The following is a 13,630-nucleotide window of genomic DNA, read 5'->3' as shown; positions in this document are numbered from 1 at the left end:
TGAATGGGTCAACCAGGAAATTAAAGAAGAATTAAAAAAAATCATGGAAACCAATGAAAATGAAAACAAAACTGTTCAAAATTTTTGGGATTCAGCAAAGGCAGTCCTACCAGGAAAGTATATAGCAATACAAGCCTTTCCCAAGAAACAAAAAAGGTCTCAAATATACAACCTAACCCTACACCTAATGGAGCTTGAGAAAAAACAGCAAATAAAGCCTAAACCCAGCAGGAGAAGAGAAATAATAAAGATCAGAGCAGAAATCAATGAAATAGAGACCAAAAGAACAGTAGAACAGATCAACGAAACTAGGAGCTGGTTCTTTGAAAGAATTAACAAGATTGATAAACCCCTGGCCAGACTTATCAAAAAGAAAAGAGAAATGACCCAAATAAATAAAATCATGAATGAAAGAGGAGAGATCACAACCAACACCAAAGAAATACAAACAATTATAAGAACATATATGTTCTTATAATTGCATAAGAACATATATGTTCTTATAATAGCAGCTATATGCCAACAAATTGGATAATCTGGAAGAAAGGATGCATTCCTAGAAATGTATCAACTACCAAAACTGAACCAGGAAGAAATAGAAAACCTGAACAGACCTATAACCACGAAGGAAATTGAGGCAGGCATCAAAAATCTCCCAAACAAACAAAAGCCCAGGGCCAGATGGCTTCCCAGGGGAATTCTACCAAACATTTAAAGAAGAATTAATACCTATTCTTTTGAGACTGTTCCAAAAAATAGAAATGGAAGGAAAACTTCCAAACTCGTTTTATGAGGCCACCATTACCTTGATCCCCAAACCAGACAAAGACCCCATCAAAAAGGAGAATTACGGACCAATATCCTTGATGAACATGGATGCAAAAATTCTCACCAAACTACTAGCCAATAGGATCCAACAGTACATTAAAAGCATTATTCACCCCGACCAAGTGGGATTTATCCCTGGCTGCAAGGTTGGTTCAACATCCGCAAATCAATCAATGTGATACAATACATTGATAAAAGAAAGAACTAGAACCATATGATCCTCTCAATAGATGCAGAAAAAGCATTTGACAAAGTACTGCATCCTTTCTTGATCAAAACTCTTCAGAGTATAGGGATAGAAGGTACATACCTCAATATCATAAAAGCCATCTATGAAAAACCTACAGCGAAAATCATTCTCAATGGGGAAAAACTGAGAGCTTTCCCCCTAAAGTCAGGAACACAGCAGGGATGTTCACTATCACCACTGCTATCCAACATAGTATTAGAAGTCTTAGCCACAGCAGTCAGACAACAAAAAGAAATAAAAGGCATCCAAATCAGCAAAGAAGAAGTCACACTTTCACTCTTTGCAGATGATATGGTACTTTATGTGGAAAGCCCAAAATACTCCACCCCAAAACTGCTAGAACTCATACAGTAATTCAGTAAAGTGGCAGGATATAAAATCAATGCATAGAAATCAGTGGTATTCCTATACACCAAGAACAAGACAGAAGAAAGAGAAAGGAGTCAATCCCATTTACAATTGCACCCAAAACCATAAGACACCTAGGAATAAATCTAACCAAAGAGGCAAGGAATCTGTACTCAGAAATCTAAAATACTCCTGAAAGAAATTGAAGAAGACACAAAGAAATGGAAAAACGTTCCATGCTCATGGATTGGAAAGACAAACATTGTGAAGATTTCAATGCCATCAAAATCCTAAAGGAGAACACAGGCAGCAACCTCTTCGACCTCAGCCACAGCAACTTCTTCCTAGAAACATCACCGAAGGCAAGGGAAGCAAGGGCAAAAATGCACTATTGGGACTTCATCAAAATAAAAAGCTTTTGCACGGCAAAAGAAACAGCCTACAAAACCAAAAGACAACCAATAGAATGGGAGAAGATATTTGCAAATCACATATCAGATAAAGGAGTAGTATCCAAAATCTATAAAGAACTTCTTAAACTCAACACCCAAAGAACAAATGATCCAATCAAGAAATGGGCAGAAGACATGAACAGACATTTTTCCAAAGAAGACATCGAAATGGCCAACAGACACATGAGAAAGTGCTCAACATTGCTCGGCATCAGGGAAATCCAAATCAAAACCTCAATGAGATACCACCTCACACCAGTCAGAATGGCTAAAATTAACAAGTCAGGAAATGACAGATGTTGGCAGGGATGTGGAGAAAGGGGAACCCTCCTACACTGTTGGTGGGAATGCAAGTGATAGAGGCACTCTGGAAAACAGTATGGAGGTTCCTCAAACAGTTGAAAATAGAGCTACCATACGATCCAGCAATTGCACTACTGGGTATTTACCCCAAAGATACAAATGTAGGGATCCGAAGGGGTATGTGCACCCCAATGTTTATAGCAGCAATGTCCACAATAGTCAAACTATGGCAAGAGCCAAGATGTCCATCGACAGATGAATGGATCAAGAAGAGGTGGTATATATACACAATGGAATATTATGCAGCCATCAAAAATATGAAATCTTGCCATTTGCAATAACGTGGATGGAACTGGAGGGTATTATGCTGAGCGAAATAAATCAATCAGAGAAAGGTATGTATCATATGACTTTACTGATATGAGGAATTCTGAATCAGGAAACAAAGTGAGGGTTGTTGGAGTGGTGGGGTGTGGGAGGGATGGGGTGGCTGGATGATAGACATTGGGGAGGGTATGTGAGCGCTGTGAATTGTGTAAGACTCTTGAATCACAGACCTGTACCTCTGAAACAAATAATACATTATATGTTATTAAAAAAAAAGAAGAAGAAGATAGCAGGAATGGAAGAATGAAGGGGAGGAAATCGGAGGAAGAGATGAACCATGAGAGACTATGGACTCTCAGAAACAAACTGAGGGTTCTAGAGGGGAGGGGGGTGGGGAATGGGTTAGCCTGGTGATGGGTATTAAAGATGGCACATACTGCATGAAGCACTGGTTGTTATATGCAAACAATGAATCATGGAACACTACATCAAAAACTAATGATGTAATGTATGGTGATCAACATAATATAATAATTAAAAAATAAAAAATAGGCAGAATTAGTTTACCTGATTCTAGACTTATTATAAAGCTACAAAAATCATGACTATATATTACTGACAGAGGGACAGACACATAGATTAATAGAACAGAAACGAGAAACCAGAAATAAGCCCACACAAATATGCCTAATGGATTTTTTTAAAGATTTTATTTGTTTGAGAGAGAGAGAGAGAGCACACGTGCAAGTGGGGGATGGAGCAAAGAGAGAGGGGCAAGCAGAGTCTCTGCTCAGGGCAGAGCCTGGCAAGGGGCTCAATCCCATGACCCCCAGATCATGATCTGAGCTGAAATCAAGAGTCACACGCCAAACTGACTGAGCCACCCAGGCAGCCTAACTGATTTTTGATATAGGTGCAACTCAGTGGAAGAAAGACAGCCTTTACGATTGTACATCTATGGCGGGGGGGGCGGATAACATCAATCTAAGTGTCACACCATTGAGGAAAATTAGGTAAAGGGTATATAGGATCTTTCTGTATTATTTCTCAAAATTGCATATAAATCTATAATTATACCAAAATAGAAAGTTGAATTTAAAAAATATTTAAAGAATTTAGTCAACTCTGTTCCTTGATATGGCTATGTATAGATGGATAGAGAAGTCTGGAAGGAAGAACATTTAAAAAAAGGAAGAATTCAGTGTTTATGACTCAAACCCTGCAGAATCAGCTCTTACCTGCAGCAAAGCTCCCATTAGTGATGCCAATGCAGCCATTCCAATGCACAGAGCTCCAAACAGCACACCTAGATGGATGATATAAAAGCCAGTGTAAAATTCAGATCCAGAGGATTAGAATTCTCAATAGAATAAGCTACCCACCTTTGATTCAAAGTAATTAATATGATTGTGGTGAAAAATGGCCACATACATCAGAGCCAGCCAAAAAAAGGGAAGGGGTGGTTTCCTACAGGATCAGCAGTGTGCAAAGGGGAAAGAAAACTCTGATATTGTGTCCTGGGATTAGTGACAACATTAGGTTATATAAATAAAAAAATCCCTAGCATTAACCATAGGGACTTTAAAGCTTAGAACTATTGTGTCATTAATCTAATCCTCCATACACATTTGTTTATAAAGGAAGGCTTAGGTCTCTTTCAGTTTGCCAGAAACGGGGCACAGTCCAGCTCTGCTCTGTATACGTAATGGGGGAGGGGAGTAATAAACATCAGAAATTCGAGTCATCTGATTTGAAGTATTCATTTCTCCTGGGAAGTGACAATCCACACCAAGGGGTGGTTTAGGACCTTTAGCCCTTTTGTAATCTTCATCAACATCCCCAAGCCTTTCCTGTTAAACTAGCAAAGAAAGATAGTATCAAGTATGATATTACCCATTCTACAAATTGTTTTTCCAAACTTTATAGAAATTCTCAAGCCACCACTGCTGGTCAGATTACAAATTATAGAATTTTTTTTCTTTTGGCTTTCAGTACTTTCCAGATTTTCTCCAAATACATTTTTTAAATAATTCTTATGACTTGTTTGGTTAGTCATATTTTTTTTATTATGTTATGTTAATCACCATAATTACATCATTAGTTTTTGAGGTAATGTCCCATAAGTCATTGTTTGCATATAACACCCAGTGCTCCTTCAGTACGTGCCCTCTTTAATACCCATCACCAGGCTAACCCATCTCCCCACCCCCCTCCCTCTAGAACCCTCAGTTTGTTTCTCAGAGTCCATAGTCTCTCATGGTTCATCTTCCCCTCCGATTTCAACCCCCTTCATTTCCCCAAATACATGTTTTACTTTTTAAATTATAGGAAAATTTACACACATGCCCCCAGATTTTTATTTTTGAAGATTTTCATTTAGCACAAATCACCTGAAATCAGTCAATATAATTTACCACACATAAAAATCAAAACACAAAAAAGGAATGATAAATTTGCTCATAAAATTAGTACATTCCTTATATCTATCTAATTTACACTAGCACTCACCCCTTTGTTAAGTATATTGGGTAAATAACCTTATTGCACCTGAATGGAAACCTTACATTAAATTTGTACATAGAGCTCATGTCATAATGATTTTTTTTTATGCCTCCAAATCCTAATGTAAATAGTATTTCCAACATATTTAGCTTGAGTCTTCTATATCTGATAGCTCATAAATGTTCACCACTGTGGGTTTTTGGTATTCAAAGTTGATGGAAACACAAATTATTTACCATGTTCTTCTCAATGATGTCCTTACTGTACAGACCTCAAAATAATGACTTTATATAACCCTTCAAAGTAAATGAAAACCTCATCTATACTAGCAGAGTTAATTTGTTATTAATGATCATCAACATCCTTCCTTGACCACCAGCTAGTGCTTCTTATTTTATATGTATTATCTCTAAACCTCATAGTACCTGCAAGATGAATATTTGTTGTAACATTTTTCATACAAAAAATTCAATCTGTATTGGGTTATTGGGTTTGTTTGAGATTAATAAACTGGTAAAGCCTGACTGGGTCTGTCTGGCTTCAAAAGCTTCTATTTAAAAGCATATAGCTTCAATAATCCTATAATGAATCACTCTAAATACTCTTTAGGAAGAATTGTATTATTCTGAAATTATGCTCCAGGATTAAAATTGGGCACATAATAAGATGATGCAATGTTATTTAAATTCAAGGGACACTGAAGAATATAAATTAAGTATTTATTCCAGGCTATCATTAAGACAATTACATATAGAATTGTGGTTCAAAATAGAATATTATTTACTGTTTCTTTGACAGTCTAGTGTTACTGGGTTGAAGTTAAACATTTTTTTTTCAAAAACAAGTTTGTTAGTCATTCATTCCCGAACACATATAACCAAAATGTCAAGCACAAAGAATGAAGTACACTAGCCAGATTTCTTTGGGTCAAATTGTTACATTTGGGGTGTCTGGGAACTGGGGTCTTTAAACCTTTCCATTCACCTGATATTTAACCCCTAATAAGGTCCTACAATCTATCAATAGAAGTTGAACATTCCTTGTACAATTTAATTGACTATCTCCAGGGCAGTCTACATGTACAGATAGAATAGACAATAAAGATGGGTCAAAAATCACAACACTCTATTCCGGACTTCCAGCTCTATTACAAAGCTGTCATCATCAAAACAGTATGGTACTGGCACAAAAACAGACACATAGATCAATGGAACAGAATCGAGAGCCCAGAAATGGACCCTCAACTCTATGGTCAACTCATCTTTGACAAAGCAGGAAAGAATGTCCAATGGCAAAAAGACAGTCTCTTCAACAAATGGTGTTGGGAAAATTGGACAGCCACATGCAGAAGAATGAAACTGGACCATTTCCTTACACCACACACAAAAATAGACTCCAAATGGTTGAAAGACCTAAACGTGAGACAGGAGTCCATCCAAATCCTAAAGGAGAACACAGGTAGCAACCTTTTCGACCTTAGCCGCAGCAACTTCTTCCTAGAAACATCGCCAAAGGCACGGGAAGCCAGGGCAAAAATGAACTATTGGGATTTCATCAAGATAAAAAGCTTTTGCACAGCAAAAGAAACAGTCCACAAAACCAAAAGACAACCGACAGAATGGGAGAAAATATTTGCAAATGACATATCAGATAAAGGGCTAGTATCCAAAATCTATAAAGAACTTATCAAACTCAACACCCAAAGAACAAATAATCCAATCAAGAAATGGGCAGAAGACATGAACAGACATTTCTCCAAAGAAGACATCCAAATGGCCAACAGACACATGAAAAGGTGCTCAACATCGCTCGGCATCAGGGAAATCCAAATCAAAACCTCAATGAGATACCACCTCACACCCGTCAGAATGGCTAAAATTAACAAGTCAGGGAACGACAGATGTTGGCGGGGATGTGGAGAAAGGGGAACTCTCCTACACTGTTGGTGGGAATGCAAGCTGGTCCAACCCCTCTGGAAAACAGTATGGAGGTTCCTCAAACAGTTGAAATTAGAGCTACTGTTCGATCCAGCAATTGCACTACTGGGTATTTACCACAAAGATACAAATGTAGGGATCCGAAGGGGTACGTGTACCCCAATGTTTATAGCAGCAATGTCCACCATAGCCAAACTGTGGAAAGAGCCAAGATGCCCATCGACAGATGAATGGATCAAGAAGAGGTGGTATATATACACAATGGAATATTATGCAGCCATCAAAAGGAATGAGATCTTGCTATTTGCAACGACGTGGATGGAACTGGAGGGTGTTATGCTGAGTGAAATAAGTCAATCAGAGAAAGACATGTATCACATGACCTCACTGATATGAGGAATTCTTAATCTCAGGAAAGAAACTGAGTGTTACTGGAGTGGTTGGGGGTGGGAGGGATGGGGTGGCTGGGTGATAGACATTAGGGAGGGTATGTGCTATGGTGAGCGCTGTGAATTGTGCAAGACTGTTGAATCACAGTTCTGTACTTCTGAAACAAATAACGCAACATATTTTAAGAAAAAAGAAAAAGAAGAAGATAACAGGAGAGGAAGAAAAGGGGAGTATGTCAGAGGGGGAGACGAACCATGAGAGATGATGGACTCTGAAAAACAAACTGAGGGTTCTAGAGGGGAGGGGGGTAGGGGGATGGGTTAGCCTGATGATGGGTATTGAGGAGGGCATGTTCTGCATGGAGCACTGGGTGTTATGAACAAACAATGAATCATGGAACACTGCACCAAAAACTAATGATGTAATATATGGTGATTAACATAACAATAAAAAAATTAAAAAAAAATCACAACACTCTGTTTCTTTATCTTCAATTCATACATACAGACTATGTATTCTATTTTTTGGCTTAGGCTTTTTTTATTTAATTTTTTAAAATTTAAATTCAATTAGCCAACATATAGCACATCATTAGTTTCAGATGTAGTGTTCAATAATTTATCAGTTGTGTGTAACACCCAGTGTTCTGTACTTTAAACTGACAGTGCCCTCTTACATAATAAAGAAGAAGTGTGGCTCTTGGCTCCAAACTAAGGGTATTTCTTAAAACTGTTGGCTAAAGCTTGAAAAGGAAAAGGGTTGAATTTTTTTCTGTGGCTAAGAATTTTAACATAGATTTGGGAAAGGAAGAAGTGAGAAAAGGAAGACAGCTAAATAAGGACCACTGAAAATATGTTCAACATCACTCGTCCTCAGGTAAACAAATCAAAACCACAATTAGATACCACCTCACACCCGTCAGAATGGCTAAAATCAACAAGACAAGAAATAACAGATGTTGGCAAGGATATGGAGAAAGGAGAACCCTCCTGCACTCGTGGTGGGAATGCAAACTGGTGCAGCCACTGCGGAAAACAGTATGGAGATTCCTCAAAAGTTAAAAATAGAACTACCTTGTGACCCAGCAATTGCACTACTACGTATTTATCCAAAGAATACAAAAATGCTGATTTGAAGGGATACATGCACCTCAATGTTTATAGCAGCATTGTCTATAATAGCTAAATTATGGAAACGGCCTAAGTGTTCATCAGCTGATGAATGGATAAAGAAGATGTGGTACATATATACAATGTAATATTACTCAGCCATAAAGAATGAAATCTTGTCATTTGTAATGACATGGATGGAGCTAGAGTATATAATGCTAAGTGAAATAAGTCAGTCAGAGAAAGACAGATACTATATGATTTCACTTGTATGTGGAATTTAACAAACAAAACAAACAAGCACGGGGGAAGGAAAGAGAGAGGCAAACCAAGAAACAGACTCTTAACTATAGAGAACAAGCTTTTGCTTACCAGAAGAGAGGTGGGTAGAGGGATGCATGAAATAGGTGACGGCAATTAAGGAGTACACATGTTGTGATGAGCACCAGGTATTGTATGGTAGTGTTGAATCACTGAAACTAATATTACACTGTATGTTAATTAACTGGAATTTAAGTTAAAACTTAAAAAAAATAAGGACCTCTGAAAATTAATTACTTGAAGTGTCTTTCAAATCTTGATTGCAAATATGGCATAACTGCATTTAGTCACAGACATGCATATGTATATGCACATTTACACTTGAAGGTTCTTACTCTGTATCTTCCATGGAAAAGATTTCTGGTATTTCCAAAAACCATCTCCTGGAGGTAAAAAGGAATTGTGAAAATGGAAACTCACTCATTCCTTGGGAAATCCAAGAGAGAGACCTTTCTGAGAGCGATCTGAAGTGAGGTTTAATTAGATCTTCCACAGTTACTGCTGCTAAAGCATTAATACTGGAGGACACTGTGCTGTAAGAGAAAAATCAATCTTTTGATTTATAATATTTTAACTTCAATAATACTTTAAGTAGGAATAAGAAAGGGGGAAACAAACTGTCATTTCTGAAATATAACCAGATTTCTACTATATTTTAATGATCACAACATCCTCTTTCTGGAAGCTGTTATCATCCAAGAATGATTCAGGTAACATCCATAGGCTTAATAGTGAGAAAACAATTTTATGTTGCTTCTGCTTTGCAATAAATCCTCAGTGTCTATGGAAAGAATCTACACAGACTACATAGTACTACTATATAATGACTTCTTTGTGCATTGAAAGTACTGTCATAAATCCTCACAAACATATGCCATTAATATCAATAATATTAATTTCCTGGATCCTTACTAACATACCCTGTACATGTTAATAATAAGAATTCCCTGGGCGCCTGGGTGGCTCAGTTGGTTAAGCGACTGCCTTCAGCTCAGGTCACGATCCTGGAGTCCCAGGATCGAGTCCTGCATCGGGCTCCCTGCTCGGCAGGGAGTCTGCTTCTCCCTCTGACCCTCTTCCCTCTCATGCTCTCTCTCTCTCTCAGATAAATAAATAAAATCTTAAAAAAAAAAATTCCCTGGCACAAACACTGGAAGAAAGTGCAATGAATAAGTTGAAACACAGAACAAGATTCTTTGGACAGTGTATATTATTCAGCACATAATAGGAGATTTTAATTATAATTTTCCATTTGACCATGCTTTAGCTATACATACATTTTAAACCAAGACTATAGGCACCCATTTTTGATAATCAGTGAGAACTACCATCAACTGATCATTATTATGGTGACCCTACAGAGTATGTGATGATGTATTACAGTAGAGACCAAGTTAAAAGTGGAGACAGGATAATAGACTGATAGTCCACATGGATAAAAGTGAGACCAACAGAGAGGATACATGGAGTAGATTACCCACTTTGGGTCATTTGTGCTCATGTCCAGAATTCAGCTTTATCCCCCAAAATATCGAATAACAAAAGAAAGATCCCAACAGGGAAACCATGTATTGTTAGAGTCATAGTTCATACCTTAATGTTCCACTGTAAGCACAGGCCACAAAAAGTCCAGGAAGTCCCGGAAAATCTTGCAGAATGTCCAGTACCAAATAAGGCATGAGCTGAAAAATTCCAAAATTTACTTCTGAGTGCTATTTGCTATCAAATAAAATTAATTAATGCCTCATTTATCTTGTGTTCTTTAAGAACTAAAGGAACATATTCCATATAATTGAAATTTCCGAATATGAAAAATCAAATTCTTTTATTGCTAACACTTAAAAGAATAGCAGAGTAGTTAAGGATACAGGGTCTGGATTCAGATAGAAGTGATTTTTGTCACTTCTCTAAGACTCAGTTCCCTCATCTGTAAAGTAGGGATAATAATACTAACCTCATAGACTTGCTATAAAAGTTAAATTACATCATCTATGTAAGGTTCTTAATATAGTACATGGAATATTGTAAATGCTTGATCAAAGGTAGCTGCTCTCATTCTTTGGAACAATAAGACAATTTAATGGAAATGGAAATATTTTACATATCTCTGTGCTTACATAATAAGAAGCATTCACTTAACTTTACCTGATGACTCAAAGTTCACCTTTGAGAACGTTAATCACTACCCAGGACTGAAAGTGTAATTATAGTTGCATATAGTATGAGATATAGTGATAAGTGGAGAGTAAACTTGGGAAGTTCCTGAAACTTGCTTCTTTTTAGAAAGTTCCTGATATGAACTTACCTTTTGATAAGTTACTTTTTAAAAAATAAATATTCGATAAGGATGGGAAAGTGTATTACTTCAGTACTATGTCACATGACAGTCTTTTGGCAAAACTGATTTTTAAATCAAGAGGGTCCTAAGAGGATAATTTTCTAGAAAAAGTCCCCTCACTTGCACTGAAACAGTCTTGAGTCCTTCTCCGATAGTATAGAGTAGATGTCATGTCTTCTCTTATCAGCCTCTTCTGATTTCACTTGACAATAGTTTGTTATGGGATGTTGAAGAACATCCTCCACTGTGGCAAGGGTCTGTGTTGAGTTGTTTTAAGAATGTCTCCACCTTATCCAAAGCTTACTAATTTTTTATTCTCAGAAAGAGTGAATAGAACTTATCTCTATATGAAATCAAGTTCCAGTTTTCCCAAGGTATCTTAAAGGTGTAACTTCAAGCAGTATTCCATACATAAGCAAAAGTCAAAGTTCCCATTGTTACTGTGATAACAAGATCAAAATCCTCTACCCTAACATCAACTTTCTCAAAAGTCTTTGGTGTGATATTTCATATTCTGAGTGGCCCCCTCAGGTATAGGTAGAACCAGCAAGGTGAGACTGATAGAAAAATAGTAAAACTCTCTCTAGACACTAATCTTGCTTCCTCGGGGTGAGTTCCAGCAGTGTTGCAGAAATATATCTTTGCTCTCCTTGGGTTAAGATTTTGACCTGACTTTCTACTACTGTGCCTTATGTGCATTGTATCCCTAGGGAAATGTTAATGAATTAACTCCTCAATCAACATAATACCAGAATCATCCAATTAGGAGGAAACCTCTTTCTTTTTAAAAAAATTAGCACAGGCTCTCTAAAGGTGCATGCATGCAAGACACCACTGAATGCATTCTATGACAAGGAGTCTCAAGAATAGGAAGTTGTAGATATTTTTTGTTGTTGTCTAGGGATAGAGGAAGATATATGAGAAATATTTTTAACATCCCTATTATCTTCATGATATAAACTACAGACAAAATATTCTTCACTAGGGAGAATATAAGGGAAGAGTGCCTCCATCTTCAGAGTAAAGATGATTAGATTCTCTGAGCAAATAGGAAAGATCTATTTATTAACAGGAGGACACATGTGAATACAGGGTTGAGATGCACAGCTCAAGGAGGTTCTCATTTTCTAACTCCACAAGGTTGCATTTTTTTCTGGGAGTGTGTGATGCATTTATGTCAGCATAAATTTCAATCTATCTTCAATCTAATGAGTACCCTGGGCACTTGATTTACAAGCAAGTCTTAGAACATAATTTTGGCAAGAACTCAAGCTTCGGAATCTAACACTGAATTCTAGCTATACTTTCTGAAAGGCGGTATATGGCATAGAGGTTCAAAGTTAGGACTCTGGGGGTGCCTGAGTGGCTCAGTCATTAAGCATCTGACTGAGGTCATGATCCCGGGGTCCTGGAATCGAGCCCTGCATCGGACTCCCTGCTCCGCGGGAAGCCTGCTTCTCCCTCTCCCACTCCCCCTGCTTGTGTTCCCTCTTTCACTGTGTCTCTCTCTGTCAAATAAATAAATAAAATCTTTAAAAAAAAAAACAAAAAACAAAAAACAAAGTTAAGACTCCAGTGGCAGGCTCCCTGTGCTTGAATTCTGGTTCTAGGTTTACTAGCTATTACATAGTTTGTCTGTGCCTCAGTTTCCTCATCTTTGAAAGGGAGGTAATTATAGCACCTACCTCAGTGTGTAGCTGTAAGGATTCAAAGTTGAAGTTTATATAAAGCACTTATGACAGTATGATGAATGCTTGCAGCTATACTTATTTATCAGCTATGTGACCTTGAGCAAGTAATATAATCTCTCTGCAAGTCACTCATTTCCTCATCTCCAAAATTAGATTTACCAGGTTATGAGAATTAAAAGAGATAAAGCATACAAAGTTCTGGGCACAGAATCTCACCACATAGTTGGTACTCAATAAATGTTCACTCATTAGATCTGTTTATCATTTAAAAACTGGAAGGTAAACTGTTGATAAAAAGGTGATCTAAGAATACCCACAAAATATTTTATACTACCATGGTTTGCATATGGTTTTTTTTTCTTTAACTGTGTTCACATTTCTACTCCCAGTCTTGACCTAATTCTATTTAACAATTGGCTTGAAATTTTCCAGGTATTTCAGTATTTTAATCTTGGAAACAGCATTCTGCATTCTTGCTGTATCTGCTAAAATAAATTTTTGCCAAATGCTTTTGAGAAATTAAAGATGATTATATTGTTCTCATTTGCTCTTTCTCTACAAAAACATGAACACTCTTTCCTCCCAACTAATCAGCTTTCTGGATAACATTAGTGCACATGTAAGAAAGACATGGTACTGAACCTGGTCTGGTGCAGATACTTTCTTGGCTGTCCAAGGATCACAGTCATGGTACCTGGAATATAGGGCAAGCCCACATAACACTGAGCAGGCGAGGATTGCCCAGAGTCCCAGAAGATTGATGTAGAGAGACCTAAGGAAGTGAAAATAAACCAGCAAATGTCAATTGTAATTTCCATCCCAAAGATTAGGAAA

General features: G+C 37.3%; 1 protein-coding gene across 1 annotated transcript in view; it reads right to left on the bottom strand.

Annotated features, from left to right (window-relative positions):
• The window catches only part of SLC5A8 (solute carrier family 5 member 8), a 70,092-nt gene that overhangs the window by 34,339 nt on the left and 22,123 nt on the right, over positions 1–13,630 (bottom strand). The window contains exons 7-10 of the mRNA XM_027594722.2: positions 13,439–13,568; positions 10,361–10,449; positions 9,188–9,300; positions 3,747–3,814 (exon numbers count right to left, since the gene is read on the bottom strand). Coding sequence (XP_027450523.1) covers positions 3,747–3,814; positions 9,188–9,300; positions 10,361–10,449; positions 13,439–13,568 — 400 coding nt within the window. The remainder of the gene's footprint in view (positions 1–3,746; positions 3,815–9,187; positions 9,301–10,360; positions 10,450–13,438; positions 13,569–13,630) is intronic.

This window comes from Zalophus californianus, chromosome 9, assembly GCF_009762305.2.
Source record: "Zalophus californianus isolate mZalCal1 chromosome 9, mZalCal1.pri.v2, whole genome shotgun sequence".
NCBI lineage: Eukaryota > Metazoa > Chordata > Mammalia > Carnivora > Otariidae > Zalophus > Zalophus californianus.
The sequence above is the reverse complement of the archived record's forward strand: the minus strand, read 5'-3'. Positions and strand labels throughout refer to the sequence as shown.